Source organism: Nematolebias whitei, chromosome 7 (assembly GCF_014905685.2).
Source record: "Nematolebias whitei isolate Nwh7 chromosome 7, NemWhi1, whole genome shotgun sequence".
NCBI lineage: Eukaryota > Metazoa > Chordata > Actinopteri > Cyprinodontiformes > Rivulidae > Nematolebias > Nematolebias whitei.
This window is the reverse complement of record NC_056504.1, coordinates 6,392,483-6,405,587: the sequence shown is the minus strand read 5'-3', so window position 1 is coordinate 6,405,587 and position 13,105 is coordinate 6,392,483. Positions and strand designations below refer to the sequence as shown.

At 40.7% G+C, this 13,105-nt stretch overlaps 2 protein-coding genes across 2 annotated transcripts in view; both read right to left on the bottom strand.

The window, feature by feature from the left end:
• Nucleotides 1-1,572, bottom strand: part of zmat1 (zinc finger matrin-type 1) — a 4,379-nt gene extending 2,807 nt beyond the window's left edge. Inside the window, 2 exon segments of the mRNA XM_037679099.1 lie at nucleotides 855-919; nucleotides 1,427-1,572. Of these exon segments, the coding sequence (XP_037535027.1) occupies nucleotides 855-919; nucleotides 1,427-1,572 (211 nt within the window).
• A 5,575-nt stretch (nucleotides 1,573-7,147) lies between these two features.
• Nucleotides 7,148-13,105, bottom strand: part of sh2d5 (SH2 domain containing 5) — a 6,458-nt gene continuing 500 nt past the window's right edge. Inside the window, exons 3-10 of the mRNA XM_037679181.1 lie at nucleotides 12,586-12,666; nucleotides 12,448-12,522; nucleotides 12,229-12,375; nucleotides 9,453-9,656; nucleotides 9,184-9,367; nucleotides 8,793-8,898; nucleotides 8,550-8,709; nucleotides 7,148-7,574 (exon numbers count right to left, since the gene is read on the bottom strand). Coding sequence (XP_037535109.1) covers nucleotides 7,395-7,574; nucleotides 8,550-8,709; nucleotides 8,793-8,898; nucleotides 9,184-9,367; nucleotides 9,453-9,656; nucleotides 12,229-12,375; nucleotides 12,448-12,522; nucleotides 12,586-12,666 — 1,137 coding nt within the window. The 3' untranslated portion in view covers nucleotides 7,148-7,394. The remainder of the gene's footprint in view (nucleotides 7,575-8,549; nucleotides 8,710-8,792; nucleotides 8,899-9,183; nucleotides 9,368-9,452; nucleotides 9,657-12,228; nucleotides 12,376-12,447; nucleotides 12,523-12,585; nucleotides 12,667-13,105) is intronic.

Genomic DNA, 13,105 nt, shown 5'->3' with positions numbered 1-13,105 from the left:
TATCTATCTATCTATCTATCTATCTATCTATCTATCTATCTATCTATGGTATTGCGATGGTGTCTGGAACGTAACCCCCACGATAATCGAGGGACTACTGTAATAATATTTTCTGTTTTATTCAATATAAAATTGAATATAAAGCAACTCCTTAGCAATGCAGTTAGCCACTAAATATGAGGTTCTCAGTTCTGATACATTTAATGAAGCAGCGGCCTTCACCAACAGTTTTTGACTTTTGTATTCGCTGTTTATCCGTTCAAAAAAATTCCAAAAGCTTGTCTTTTAATGATGAGTGTCCATGTGGTGAAGCACGTATCACACAGAGAGCGCTCAGAACGACTCACCTGGTGGTACGAACCCATAATTTCACTAGTAGCTCCATTGTTTTTTCATTTTGCTGAAGTTGGTTTGAGAGCTTACATGGAAAAAAAAAACAAGACAGCCAAGCACTAAAATCGCACGGTCAGAAATGATTGATTTTCAAAATGAAATATCGTGCAGCTTAATGGAAATTGAAATAATATTCTAAAAATAGATCTTTTCTTTCTCTGTGGCCCGATACAAAACGAGCCAAGGCCTGGTACTGGTTGCTGGACTGGTGATTGGGAACCTCTGAGTTTAAACCATCATAGAGGTTCTTTATTAGGTATTTCTTTACCTTCAGGGGCTCTTTGCAGAACAGTGTTTGTAATCACTTCCAGCTGATTCACTGCATTCATACCCAAAATTAAATCCTGGGCCAGTTTTTATTTGATGTGCTGTTTGTTTTTTTTAGAACATACAACATGAATAATTTCACGGATGACCTCAAAATGTTGTACAACAGCTGGGGCCGAGGGCAAAGGCATCACCTTCATTTTTACTGACAATGACAAGGATGAGGCCTTCCTTGAATACCTCAACAATGTCCTTTCGTCTGGAGAGGTGAGAACACATTTTTAAGCTCCTGTTCTAACCTGAACTGGGCTTCAAAGCCCTTTCTGGTCCTGATGGTGTTTACTTTCATCTGAATGAACTGTGCAGCTCTCCAATCTTTTTCCTAAAGATGAAATCACTCAGAATCTTATTCCACATATGAAAAAAAAAAAAAAAAGAGTATCCTCGCATTCCACCAACTTTTGACAACCTTTATGAATATTTTATATCTCGGGCAAAAAAAGAATCTGCATGTTGTTCTTTGCTTCTCACCGGTGAATTCAACCTTTGCATATTTTTGTCCCAAAAGTAATATTTCTACGTTCTTGTACTTTTTATTTCATGTTTTTCTGTTCATGTACTGTGGACAGAAGGACGTTATTATAGTATGGCATTGCTTTGTATAGTGCAGTACAGAAATACTTTCTTTTAAATTGAACAAAATATTTTAGTAGGGTTATATTCTGCTTTTTTCTTACAGGTGGAACAGAAGTTTCACTCCAGGTACCTGAAATTTCCAGGATTGATTTCTGGCTGTACAATGGACTGGTTCAGTCCTTGGCCCAAAGAAGCTCTTGATGCTGTGTCCAGCCATTTCTTATCAGAATTTCCCGTGGCTTGCTCTGCTGATGTGAAGACCTCACTGAAGACCATCATGGGAACTTATCATGATAAAGTATCTGATGCCTGTGAAAGTTACAAACCGGATTCCAAAAAAGTTGGGACACTAAACAAATTGTGAATAAAAACTGAATGCAATGAAGTGGAGATGGCAAATGTCAATATTTTATTTGTAATATAACATATCTGAGTAAATGTAACATGTTGAAGGAAAAATATGTTGATTCAAAATTTCACAGTGTCAACAAATCCCAAAAAAGTTTGGACAAGTAGGAATAAGTGGCTGGAAAAAGGAAATTGAGCATATAACGAACAGCTGGAAGACCAATTAACACTAATTAGGTCAATTGACAACATGATTGAGTATAAAAAGAGCTTCTCAGAGTGTCAGTGTCTCAGAAGCCAAGATGGTAAGAGGATCACCAATTCCACCATTGTTGCGCAGAAAGATAGTGCAGCAATACCAGAATGGTGTTACCCAGCATAAAATAGCAAAGACTTTTAAGTTATCATCATCAACCGTGCATAACATCATCAAAAGATTCAGAGAATCTGGAACAATTGCTGTGTGTAAGGGTCAAGGCCGTAAAACTCTACTGGATGCTCGTGATCTCCGGGCCCTTAAACGTCACTGCACCTCAAACAGGAATGCCACTGTCAAGGAAATAACAGAATGGGCTCAGGAATACTTCCAGAAAGCATTGTCAGTGAACACAATCCACCGTGCCATCCGCCGTTGCCAGCTGAAACTCTACAGTGCAAAGAGGAAGCCATTTCTAAGCAAGCTCCACAAGCTCAGACGTTTGCACTGGGCCAGGGGACATTTAAAATGGAGTGTGGCAAAATGGAAGACTGTTCTGTGGTCAGATGAGTCACGATTTGAAGTTCTTTATGGAACACTGGGACGCCATGTCATCCGGACCAGAGAGGACAAGGATAGCCCAAGTTGTTATCAACGCTCCATTCAGAAGCCTGCATCACTGACGGTATGGGGTTGCATGAGCGCTTGTGGCATGGGCAGCTTGCATGTCTGGAAAGGCACCATTAATGCAGAGAACTATGTTCAGGTTCTAGAACAACATGTGCTCCCATCTAAACGTCATCTCTTTCAGGGAAGACCCTGCATTTTTCAACACGATAATGCCAGACCACATTCTGCAGCAATCACAACATCATGGCTACGTAGGAGAAGGATCCGGGTACTGAACTGGCCAGCCTGCAGTCCAGATCTTTCACCTATAGAGAACATTTGGCGCATCATAAAGAGGAAGGTGCCACAAAGAAGGCCCAAGACGATTGAACAGTTAGAGGCCTGTATTAGACATGAATGGGAGAGCATTCCTATTTCTACACTTGAGAAACTGGTCTCCTCTGTCCCCAGACGTCTGTTGAGTGTTGGAAGAAGAAGGGGGGATGCCACACAGTGGTAAAAATGGACTTGTCCCAACTTTTTTGGGATTTGTTGACGCCATGAAATTTGGAAACAACAGATTTTTCCCTTAAAATGATACATTCTCTCAGTTTAAACTTTTGATCTGTGATTTGTGTTCTATTCTAAATAAAATATTAGATGTTGGCACCTCCACATCATTGCATTCAGTTTTTATTCACAAATTGTTTAGTGTCCCAACTTTTTTGGAATCCAGTTCGTACTTTGAAATGTAGCACATTTATATATTCAAATATTTGCTTTGTAAAGATTTATTGTATATTTTCTCACATATACAAAATATCTCTTTTTAAGGTGCTATGACATTTATTTTTTAGATTCCGAAGGAGATCTCACGTCACTCCCAAATCTTACCTATCTTTATAAATGGTTACAAAATGTTATACACTGAAAAGTACAACTATATCAACACATTAGCTGAGCGCATGAATGTCGGTAAGAAAGTTAAAGTGGCATTCTGTAAAGACTTAATGATGTGATGAAAGATTTCCAGAGTCTTCTCACGGAAAGGAATTTACTGATTTTCAGGACTGGACAAGCTGAAGGAAGCTGGCGAGTCTGTGACGCAGCTATCGAAAGAGCTGGTTGTTGCATCTGCCAAAGCTGACAAGGTAAAAAATTAACTGGTTGGTGTCCTGGGACCTGCAGGAAGGGAGGGATGGGTGGAATTTTTCTTAAATCTTTACTTTTAGTCAGATAAAACTGTTCAAACAACACAGAGACATCTGCTGCGTAGTTATATAGCACAGAAGCAGGTTGAATGATAAATGTATCATAAAAACTATATTTTTATGATGTAAACATACACACAGTTACATACACACATACAGTACACAGTTATATTTGTCCATGAAACCCAATGAATCCAATCAGCTACTTAAACTACAAGCATGTCTTAAAGACATAAAAACCTGGATGGGGTTAGTTTCAAATGAAAAAAACTTGAAAAGGAGAAAACAATCGATTGATCGTTGTATTATAGATTGTACCCAGGGGAAGCCACTCCCTGTCTTTATGGACTTCCTAAAATACACAAAGAAGGAACACCACTCAGACCCATCATCAGCAGCATGTACTCAGTGACATACAATATTGCTAAACATCTAGCTGGTATTTTAGCTCCTCTTGTTGGAAACACACCTCATCACATAAAGAACTCCATTGATTTTGCTAACAAAGTTCAACACTTGAAACTAACCCCAGGAGAAACCCTTGTATCGTATGATGTGACTTCTCTTTTCACATGCATACCCATCTCTGAAGCAGTAGAAACCGTCAGAAAACAACTTCTACAAGACAAGGACTCAATCAACAGGACCAACTTCACCCCAGACCAGATCTGCACCCTGTTGGATCTCTGCCTCTCCACCACTTATTTCAAGTTCAATGGCAGTTTTTACAGACAGAAGCATGGCTGTGCCATGGGATCTCCAGTGTCACCCATTGTTGCCAATCTCTACATGGAGGAAGTGGAACAGAGAGCCCTACACTCCTATGAGGGAACAACGCCAAGCCAATTGGTTCCGTTATGTGGATGACACTTGGGTCAAAATCCAAGCTAAGGAAATAGAAGCGTTCACCAGACACATTAACTCGGTCGATAACAACATCAAGTTCACCAGAGAGGATGCAAACAACAACAAGCTGCCTTTTTCGGACTGTTTGGTTCAGATGGAGAGAGAGGACAGCCTCAACATTGAAGTGTACAGAAAACCAACCCACACAGACCAGTATCTTCTGTTTGACTCCCACCATCCACTGGAGCACAAACTCTCTGTCATCAGAACTTTACATCGGGCCGAACGCGTCCCCACGAAGACAGAAGGTAAGGAAAAGGAACTGAAACACATTCAAGAAGCTCTTCAAACATGTGGATATCCTAACTGGGCTTTTGTCAAGTCAGCGAGGAAATCTACAAAACACACTAATAAACAGAAAAAGGAGAACAACAGACGGAAAAACATTGTCATCCCTTATGTTGCTGGAGTATCAGAGAAATTCAGAAGGATCTTCAACAAACACAACATCCCAGTACATTTCAAACCCAGCAGGACTCTCAGACAGAGGCTGGTCCACCCTAAGGACAAGACACCCATACACAAACAGAGTGGTGTAGTGTCTGCGGTCCAGTGCAGCGAGGACTGTCCAGACCTCTACACTGGAGAAACTAAACAGCCTCTTCACAGACGCATGGCTCAACACAGGAGAGCCACCTCCTCAGGACAAGACTCAGCTGTTCACCTCCACCTCACAGATAAGGGACACTCTGTTGAGGACCAAAACGTGCACATTTTGGACCGAGAACACAGATGTGGAGGTGAAGGAAGCAATTTATGTAAAAAGAGAAAAGCCGTCTCTTAACAGAGGAGGAGGCCTCAGATTTCCACTTTCAAAAACATATAATGCAACTTCAAAACAGATTCCCAGCTGGTTTTCACACCTGATGGGAACAGAGGGGCCTCGTCTGTGAATTAGAGAAACAAAGACCTTAATAAACCCCTACTGTTAAGGTGTTGAGGTGTGACTTGTCAAATCTACATATGTGTGTGTGTGTGTGTCTTATGTGTGTGTGTGTCTTATCACACTCAGCCTTATAACCTGTATCTCTCACTCTCTGCTCTTTGAATTGAGAAAGCTCCTCAGATGAGGAGCGAAACGTCTTCTGTTACAAATAAAGTCCAGTTGTTTTTGTATTGAACGCTTTTTGAATTCATCATGTCCTGGATGACTGAGAATCTTCACCAGCATAACCTCTGATGACCGTTCAAGTAAAATATGTATATTTTTTAAAAGACCAAAGCGGCAGCCATTTTGGAGAGCCGAGAGATACCATAAATGTTTTGTCTATTATTTCCATTTCCTATAATTAGGCTTACAGACTCGTGTTTTATTTATTGCAGCATTTTTAGATGTCATGACCAGATTTAGTTTCAATAGAGTCCCTGAGTTTCATCTTTTCCTGAACCAAAGCCTAATGGACTTGAATGAATTACTAATTATATGCAGTGTCCTTGGACACCAAGTAAAACCTAGATGGCTAAGTACTACACTCATCTTTTCATAAAAATAAGTGGAAATTATAATATACAGTACACCAAAATTGCCTAGCTTTGCTGATGCGTAAACAATATTCTTCACTATTTGTGGTCAGATTATCTTAATTTTTTTCTTATACTGTATCTACTTTTTCAATATAATAAATGGCAGAAAGATGCTTTATGATATTTAATATCAGATTTGAGTTTGTTAAATCAGGAAAATAAAAAAGTATTTTCATTTATATTTTAGCCAGTTAGCTAAACACAATTAAGAAATTAACTTTAAGCTGAGCTTTAATTTGAAGTTTCTTATTCAAGTAGTTAAAAGATTTTAAAAATGACTGCTTTTGTATTCTCCTTAACTGAGAATTAATAATGCTTATGGATCGATCCATGAGTTATTTCTATGGCTGACATAAAAATATAAAAACAGAACATTCTTGAATAAATAAATATAAAACTTGATTGTGGGCTATTCAGCTGCTGCTGCTACATCATTTTCCTACCTGCTAAATTGATTAACCAGTTTGTTTTTTTTATGTGGCCAGTATTGGCTAGATTATGAGTCTTTTTTTATTATGAAATGTGAATTATGTTGGAATACAACCTCAATGTAAGTTCAATACATGATTTTTAAGTAAAATGCAAAATCGTGTGGATTAATTTAAGATGCCATTTTGTACAAAAACGAAGCGGTAAATGTTCTCATAAAGATAGGACACCGTTTTTTTTAATGGCATGTGAACTGAAGAGTGTCGTTTATTGTCAGGCAGGTGAAGAATAAAACTGCTGCGTGGAAACAGCTCGCCAGAAACAACCTTCTGCTGTAAAACTAAAAGTTTATGAGCTAAAAATTTAAAACAGCAGCTTTCTCTGCTGACATTTTCTTAAAAAACACAAGTCATATAGACAAGATTTAAAGTTTGAGCAAAGTATGATAAAATACTGTTATGACATCATTAAAAGATTAAAAAAAGAAAAGTTTGGTCTTCGCCATCAGATTCACACAACATATCGAGTTATTGCAGTGGTTCCATACCTAAAAAAACAATTGTAAACACTTGATGCTTTACAAGCACATAACAATATCTTTAAAAATCATAAAGCAGCTAGTACACAATGGTCTGTCTGACAAACAAGCTAAATGTACTTGTTAGTGGAACTATATACATGTACATACTATATACAAGTGCCAACACTGATAAATGCAGTAAGTGAATCGCCCCCGTAACACAATGTGATTTTAAAGTAAAACACAAAACAAAATAATAAATGTGCAAAAGAAATGAATGAGTCACTCATTTTGAAACTGGTAATCCACATGTCCCTGTGAAAGGGGCTAACACCCGTTTGTTTCTGGAAGTACTTTAAGTTTTGGCTTTGTGCGAGTTCTTGTGCATCTTTGGGGCCTGCGGAGTGTTGGCGTGTTCCTCCCACTCATAGCAGTGGTTGACCCGGGCACAGCTCAGCAGACACGGCAGCTCATCCAGCGTCTGGGAGTAATATTCAATCAGCTCACCGACAGTAGTAAATTCTGTCTTGCATTTCTGCAATAAAAGACACAAAAAAAATGACTGCCAAAATACTAGAACTATTGTTCACAGAAATGTTTGTCTTGACAGTTGTTTTAGTTCAACAACTGGTCCACAAAAAGCTACATGTATGTATGTATGTATGTATGTATGTATGTATGTGTATTTTGCATATTGCCCAGGACATCCTTGTAAAAGAGATTAATAAAATAAAACAAAGGTTTAATAATGCAGCCAACAAAGTTCAGTCAGGTCATCTGGACCATTTCTTTTTCTGGTTGTTGAAACGTTTCATCCTTCATCCAAAGGACTTCATCAGTCCGAGGAGCCACAACAACTCAGTCCCACAAACAGCAGACTAACAGTGGACCAACCAGTTTGCTGGTGATAAGATGGTTTCTGGGGTCAACCCAGTCAACTCCTCTGAGGCAGCCATAGTGGTTCACAACATCACAGTTCATGCTCAATAATCCAGATTAAAAAAATCCAACAAAGTTCAGTCAGGTCCTCTGGATGGTTTCTTTTTTTTGTTGAGACGTTTTGATCTTATCCAAAGGACTTCAACACAAAATCAACAGGGGAGAGGGTGGACCCCAGAAACCATCTTATCACCAGCAAACTGGTTGGTCCACTATGGGAGTTTGCTGTGGCTCTTTGGACTGACGAAGTCCTCTGGATGAAGGATGAAACATCTCCAAAAAAAGATCCAATGTCCAGATGATCTGACTGAACTTTGTGGAATGTTTTTTACCTGGATTATCGAGCATGGACTTTGATGCTACAACATGTATGTTATTGAATGTTGTACTCAAAATACAAATTTAGCTTGATGGATTTTCACAGAAACAACCAACGCTTCAATGGTTTAATCTTCATCTACAGTTTAGTCAACATTTTCTAATATGGTTTCTTTTAAAAATCTAAACAAACATTTACCTTTTACAATTGGCTGTTAAACTTGTGCAGAGACTAACATGCCATAACTATTACCTGCAGCAAAAACTTTCCTTTTCGAGTGTTTTCTATGAGGTAGGTGATCAGGCCGGAAGACAAGCGGATGATGAGAGATCCACAGTTGGACTTTTTAGGATGTGGGCAGAGAAGATAGGATCCCAGGACGTCATCTGCAAGGAGGGAGCAGCAGCTGTCACTGTAACACCAGAGAGAAAACCATTTATTGATTAACATAAGGAAAACTGTGGAGAGAAGATGTTGGACGTGCAGAACACTGACGTTGCGACGCCAGCCCAGCACCACACAGCTTGAGCCAGCGCTTCCTCCGTCTCCGCTAAACTTGGAATCCTGGATCTCCGCACTGTCACGTCGCCTTGATTTTTTCCTGTTTTCGTAGAAAAGTATAGGAAGAAAAATGACCGTGACCGTTTATTTTCATCTCAAAAGAAAACGAAAAGAAGCTATTCCACCTTCAGTATAACATTTCATTGGGAAACCTGTGCTTTAGTGAGCGGAAACTAAACAGGAGATTTATTACAACCCACGTGAGACGGGACCTTCTACATCACACCACAACAACTAGTGACGACCCTGAACAAGACACCGGACGGTTTGCTTTACCTAATCAATTCTTTGAATCTTGACAGCGCCCTGTAAACACTCGGCCCACCTTGTGACTCACTCAGTCGCTCCTGAAGACTGTGCTGTTTGAGCGGCGTGGAAGTAAAGGAGCGGTAAGCACCAGAACGCAGTCCTTTGGTGCGGATGACTTTCTTACGCATCAGAGAGGGCGAGGAGGTCGAAAATACTTCATCTTGGTTGGTTTGCAGACAGTTGGAAGAATTCTTAGTTTTCTATAAAATACAAAACCATCTTGGTGCTTAAGACTAAACCCTGTTTTTTAAGAGAAAAAGAAGACGTGGGCATGCCACTCCAAACCTTTGAGAAATGCAAAAATCCTCGAAAAGGAGCTCTTCTAAAGGAAACCAGAGCACTGACGCTTAGAGGGAAGCCATGGTTGAGCAGTGAGTGGTTTCGCTGAAGCAAAGAGCCAACGGGCTCCTCTTCTTGTGCTTCTTCTGGGTGCTTCTCCAAGTAGGACAACTGGAAACAGCGGCACAGCAGCAGGTTCAGGAACTGAGCCTGTAGGAGAGAGGAGGAGATGAAACAAAGATTAAATTAAGTGCTATCAATAATACCACAATACTAATCTCACTGGTATTAAGGGGCGGCTGTGGCTGAGTGGTTAGAGCAGTCGTTCTCCAATGGGAGAGCTGGGGGTTCGATTCCACCATTACTCAAATGTTGAAGTGTCCCTGGGTGAGACATTGAACCCCTCATCGCCTCCAATGTGTGTCCCATTGGTGTAGAAATGTGATCTAAAGCACTGATTAGTCTCTATAGAAAAATTTGTTCAGATTAGCTTTGTAGAGATGAAGTAGAGTGATGTATGAATGTGTGGAGGTAAAGGAGGCACAGATTGTTGTGTAAAGCGCTTCGAGTATCTTGATTAGAGAGGTGCAATATAGGTACAGTCCATTTACCATTTACTGATCAATTTAGCGAAGGACGTCCCATTTCTCAGATTGCACCTGAATGGGGGATGAGCTTGGCTTTCATGGCTTAATTTTTAGAGTCTGCAGCTTTTATGCAAAAAAAAAAAAAAAGTTTACTGGGATATTTGTTGCAGTTTGCAGGAAGAATCTTTGACAATTTCTTACAAGATCTCAGTTACTCAACAGTCTGTTTATATTTATGGCCTGCTGCTGCCAAAGGCCACCTTGATTTAAGATGGCCACCTTAGCTAACCAACTTCAGAAAACCTCAAGCCCCCAGTATACTGCCGCGTATGTCCGTTCACACGTACATACGTGTGCACTGTACGCAGAGGGTTCAGACTTCGTACTCCAGCGTACACCCCGAGCAGCTTCACAGACAAGGGGCGTTTACCTTCGGGACAAATTGAGGTCGCTGATTGGTCATTTGCTGACACGCCTACTGGATTGATTGACAGGTCAGGGGAAAAAAAACGAGCACTGGGAGCCTCAGTCACAGTGGTGTTCTGTGTTTATAAGTTGTTAATAAAAAGTTCTTAAAAAAAAAAAAAAAAAAAAAAAAAAACAGGGAGCGCTGGCCCTACAGCCCACACATCAGACCAGTCCACCAGGAACTCTCCAGACCCTCCCGCAGCCACGCTGGACCTGAGTTTAATTCGCTTGTGACAAATTCCTTCATTTCTCACCATTTCAGTCATGGCATCAACGGAGAAGAAGAGATCACTGCCTCTTGGCAAAAAACAAACAAAAGAAAAGGTCAGATCAGGATGAAGAAGGGGAATTTAATACGTTGGTGTCACATACAAAACAGTCCGTCGCCGGGCAGTTTATTGTGCGACACCGTGTACACGTTCGTAAAAATTGAGCTTTGCACGGACATGCCCTGGGTGGTACGCTCGTACCTCCACGTACATATGTGCGCGCCTCTGCGTATGGACGTACGCGGGAGTATACTGGGGGCTTTAGACAACAACAACAAAAAGAAAGACGATGACCTTAATAAATCTCTCACTCTCTGCTCTGAATTGAGAAAGCGCCTCTGATGAGGAGCGAAACGTCTTCTGTTACAAATAAAGTCCAGTTGTTTTTGGATTGAACGCTTTTTGAATTCATCATGTCCTGGATGACTGAGAATCTTCACCAGCACAATGACAGTCAACTCTGTGATCTAATATGGAGCCATCCGATACATCCACCAGAGTTTCTAATCTTGATCATCACAAATACTGTAGATATCTGGACTCAAGACTCTGAATCTTTCCACAGTATTATGCACTGTAGATTTGAAAATAAATAATATTCTTTACATTTCTGCATTGAGAGCTCCATCTTCTACCACTTGTAGGGGCAGGGCAGTCGACTCAGGACCCCAAGGTCCTGGGTTCGTTCCCCCGTCATTGCACATCTCGTGGTGTCTCTGAGCAGGACCACTGCTCCACCTGGGTGTATCCCAGGTGCAATGGGTTAAATGTAGAGAACCAATTTCGTCTTTGTATGGGAACATACAATGATGATCACACATAGCACTTTACTTGTGTGCCGTTGGGCCGCAGGGGCAGAAACATCTCGCTCTCCAGCTCCTCCTGAGGACTCCTAAGGTGTTCCCAGGCCAGAAAAGATATACAATTCCTTCAGCAAACTCTAGGTCTGCCTCGGGGTCTCTTCCAAGTGGGGCATCTCTGAAAAATCTTCAAAGGGCCCTCCTTTGATGCCATTAGGTGGCATCCTAATCAGATCAACCGAGTCATTTTGATGCAGAGGAGCACTGACTGCTCTGAGCTCTCACCAGATCTTCATCCTATCTCTGGGGCTGATGCTCGTTTTGGCTGATTGTATCTGGGATCTTGTACTTCTGGTCATGATCCAAACCTTATGAGGGCTGCAACGTAGACTAACTCTTGCTATGAATGACCGGGCCTTTGATAGGAAATTCATTTAATACTAAAATACTAAGAAAACCCCCCCAGAAAAAGCAACATTCTACTTTAAGATGTTTTAAACCACATCTTCTAGGTGACCAAAACAAAGCCAACGGTTTTCAGAAAAACACAAGGTTAAATTTTCAAGTCATGGAAAACATCAAACCCAAGAAAAATCATAATTAAAGGCTATAAAATAAATAAAAATCCTGCTTAGCCAGAACTGTTGAGATTCCTTACCGCTCTGGCGTGTCTTGCTTTAAAAACGTGACAGTAGAGCTGGACGTCCGTGCTGCCCGGGTTATGGGCAACAAAGGCAAACTGGGCATCGACAGGGCGGGCGGTGGACAGCGAGACCCTTCGCAAAGCGTGAGCCATCAGCAGAGTCTGTAGACGGAGAAGATGTCAAACTGCACACCACCATGACATTCTCATGGAAGTCAAACCAGTCACACCTACCGTTTCATCCTCATCGTACATCTTCACACCTTTCAGGGAGAACTTTAAAGACACCGGCCTCCTCCTCTTGCATGCCTGACAGACAATCCGCCTTAAGTTTTCTGTCCACATTAACCATCGTGACACATGTCAACTCACTTTCAGGGTCTTCAGGTTTGTGTGCAGCCGTTTGATCTGGTCATCCAAACAGCAGTCGTCCACGGGAATCGAACCCACATACTTGACCAGTGAAGACATGATCAGATGAAACATGGGAACAATAAGACAAGATGAACATGTGTAGACATACATGAACATGTGTAGACATACAGTACATGAACATGTGTAAACATACATGAACATGTGTAGACATACATGAACATGTGTAGACATACAAGAACATGTGTAGACATACATGAACATGTGTAGACATACAAGAACATGTGTAGACATACATGAACATGTGTAGACATACAAGAACATGTGTAGACATACAGTACAGGAACATGTGTAGACATACAAGAACATGTGTAGACATACAGTACATGAACATGTGTAGACATACAAGAACATGTGTAGACATACAGTACATGAACATGTGTAGACATACAGTACATGAACATGTGTAGACATACATGAACATGTGTAGACATACAGTACATGAACATGTGTAGACATA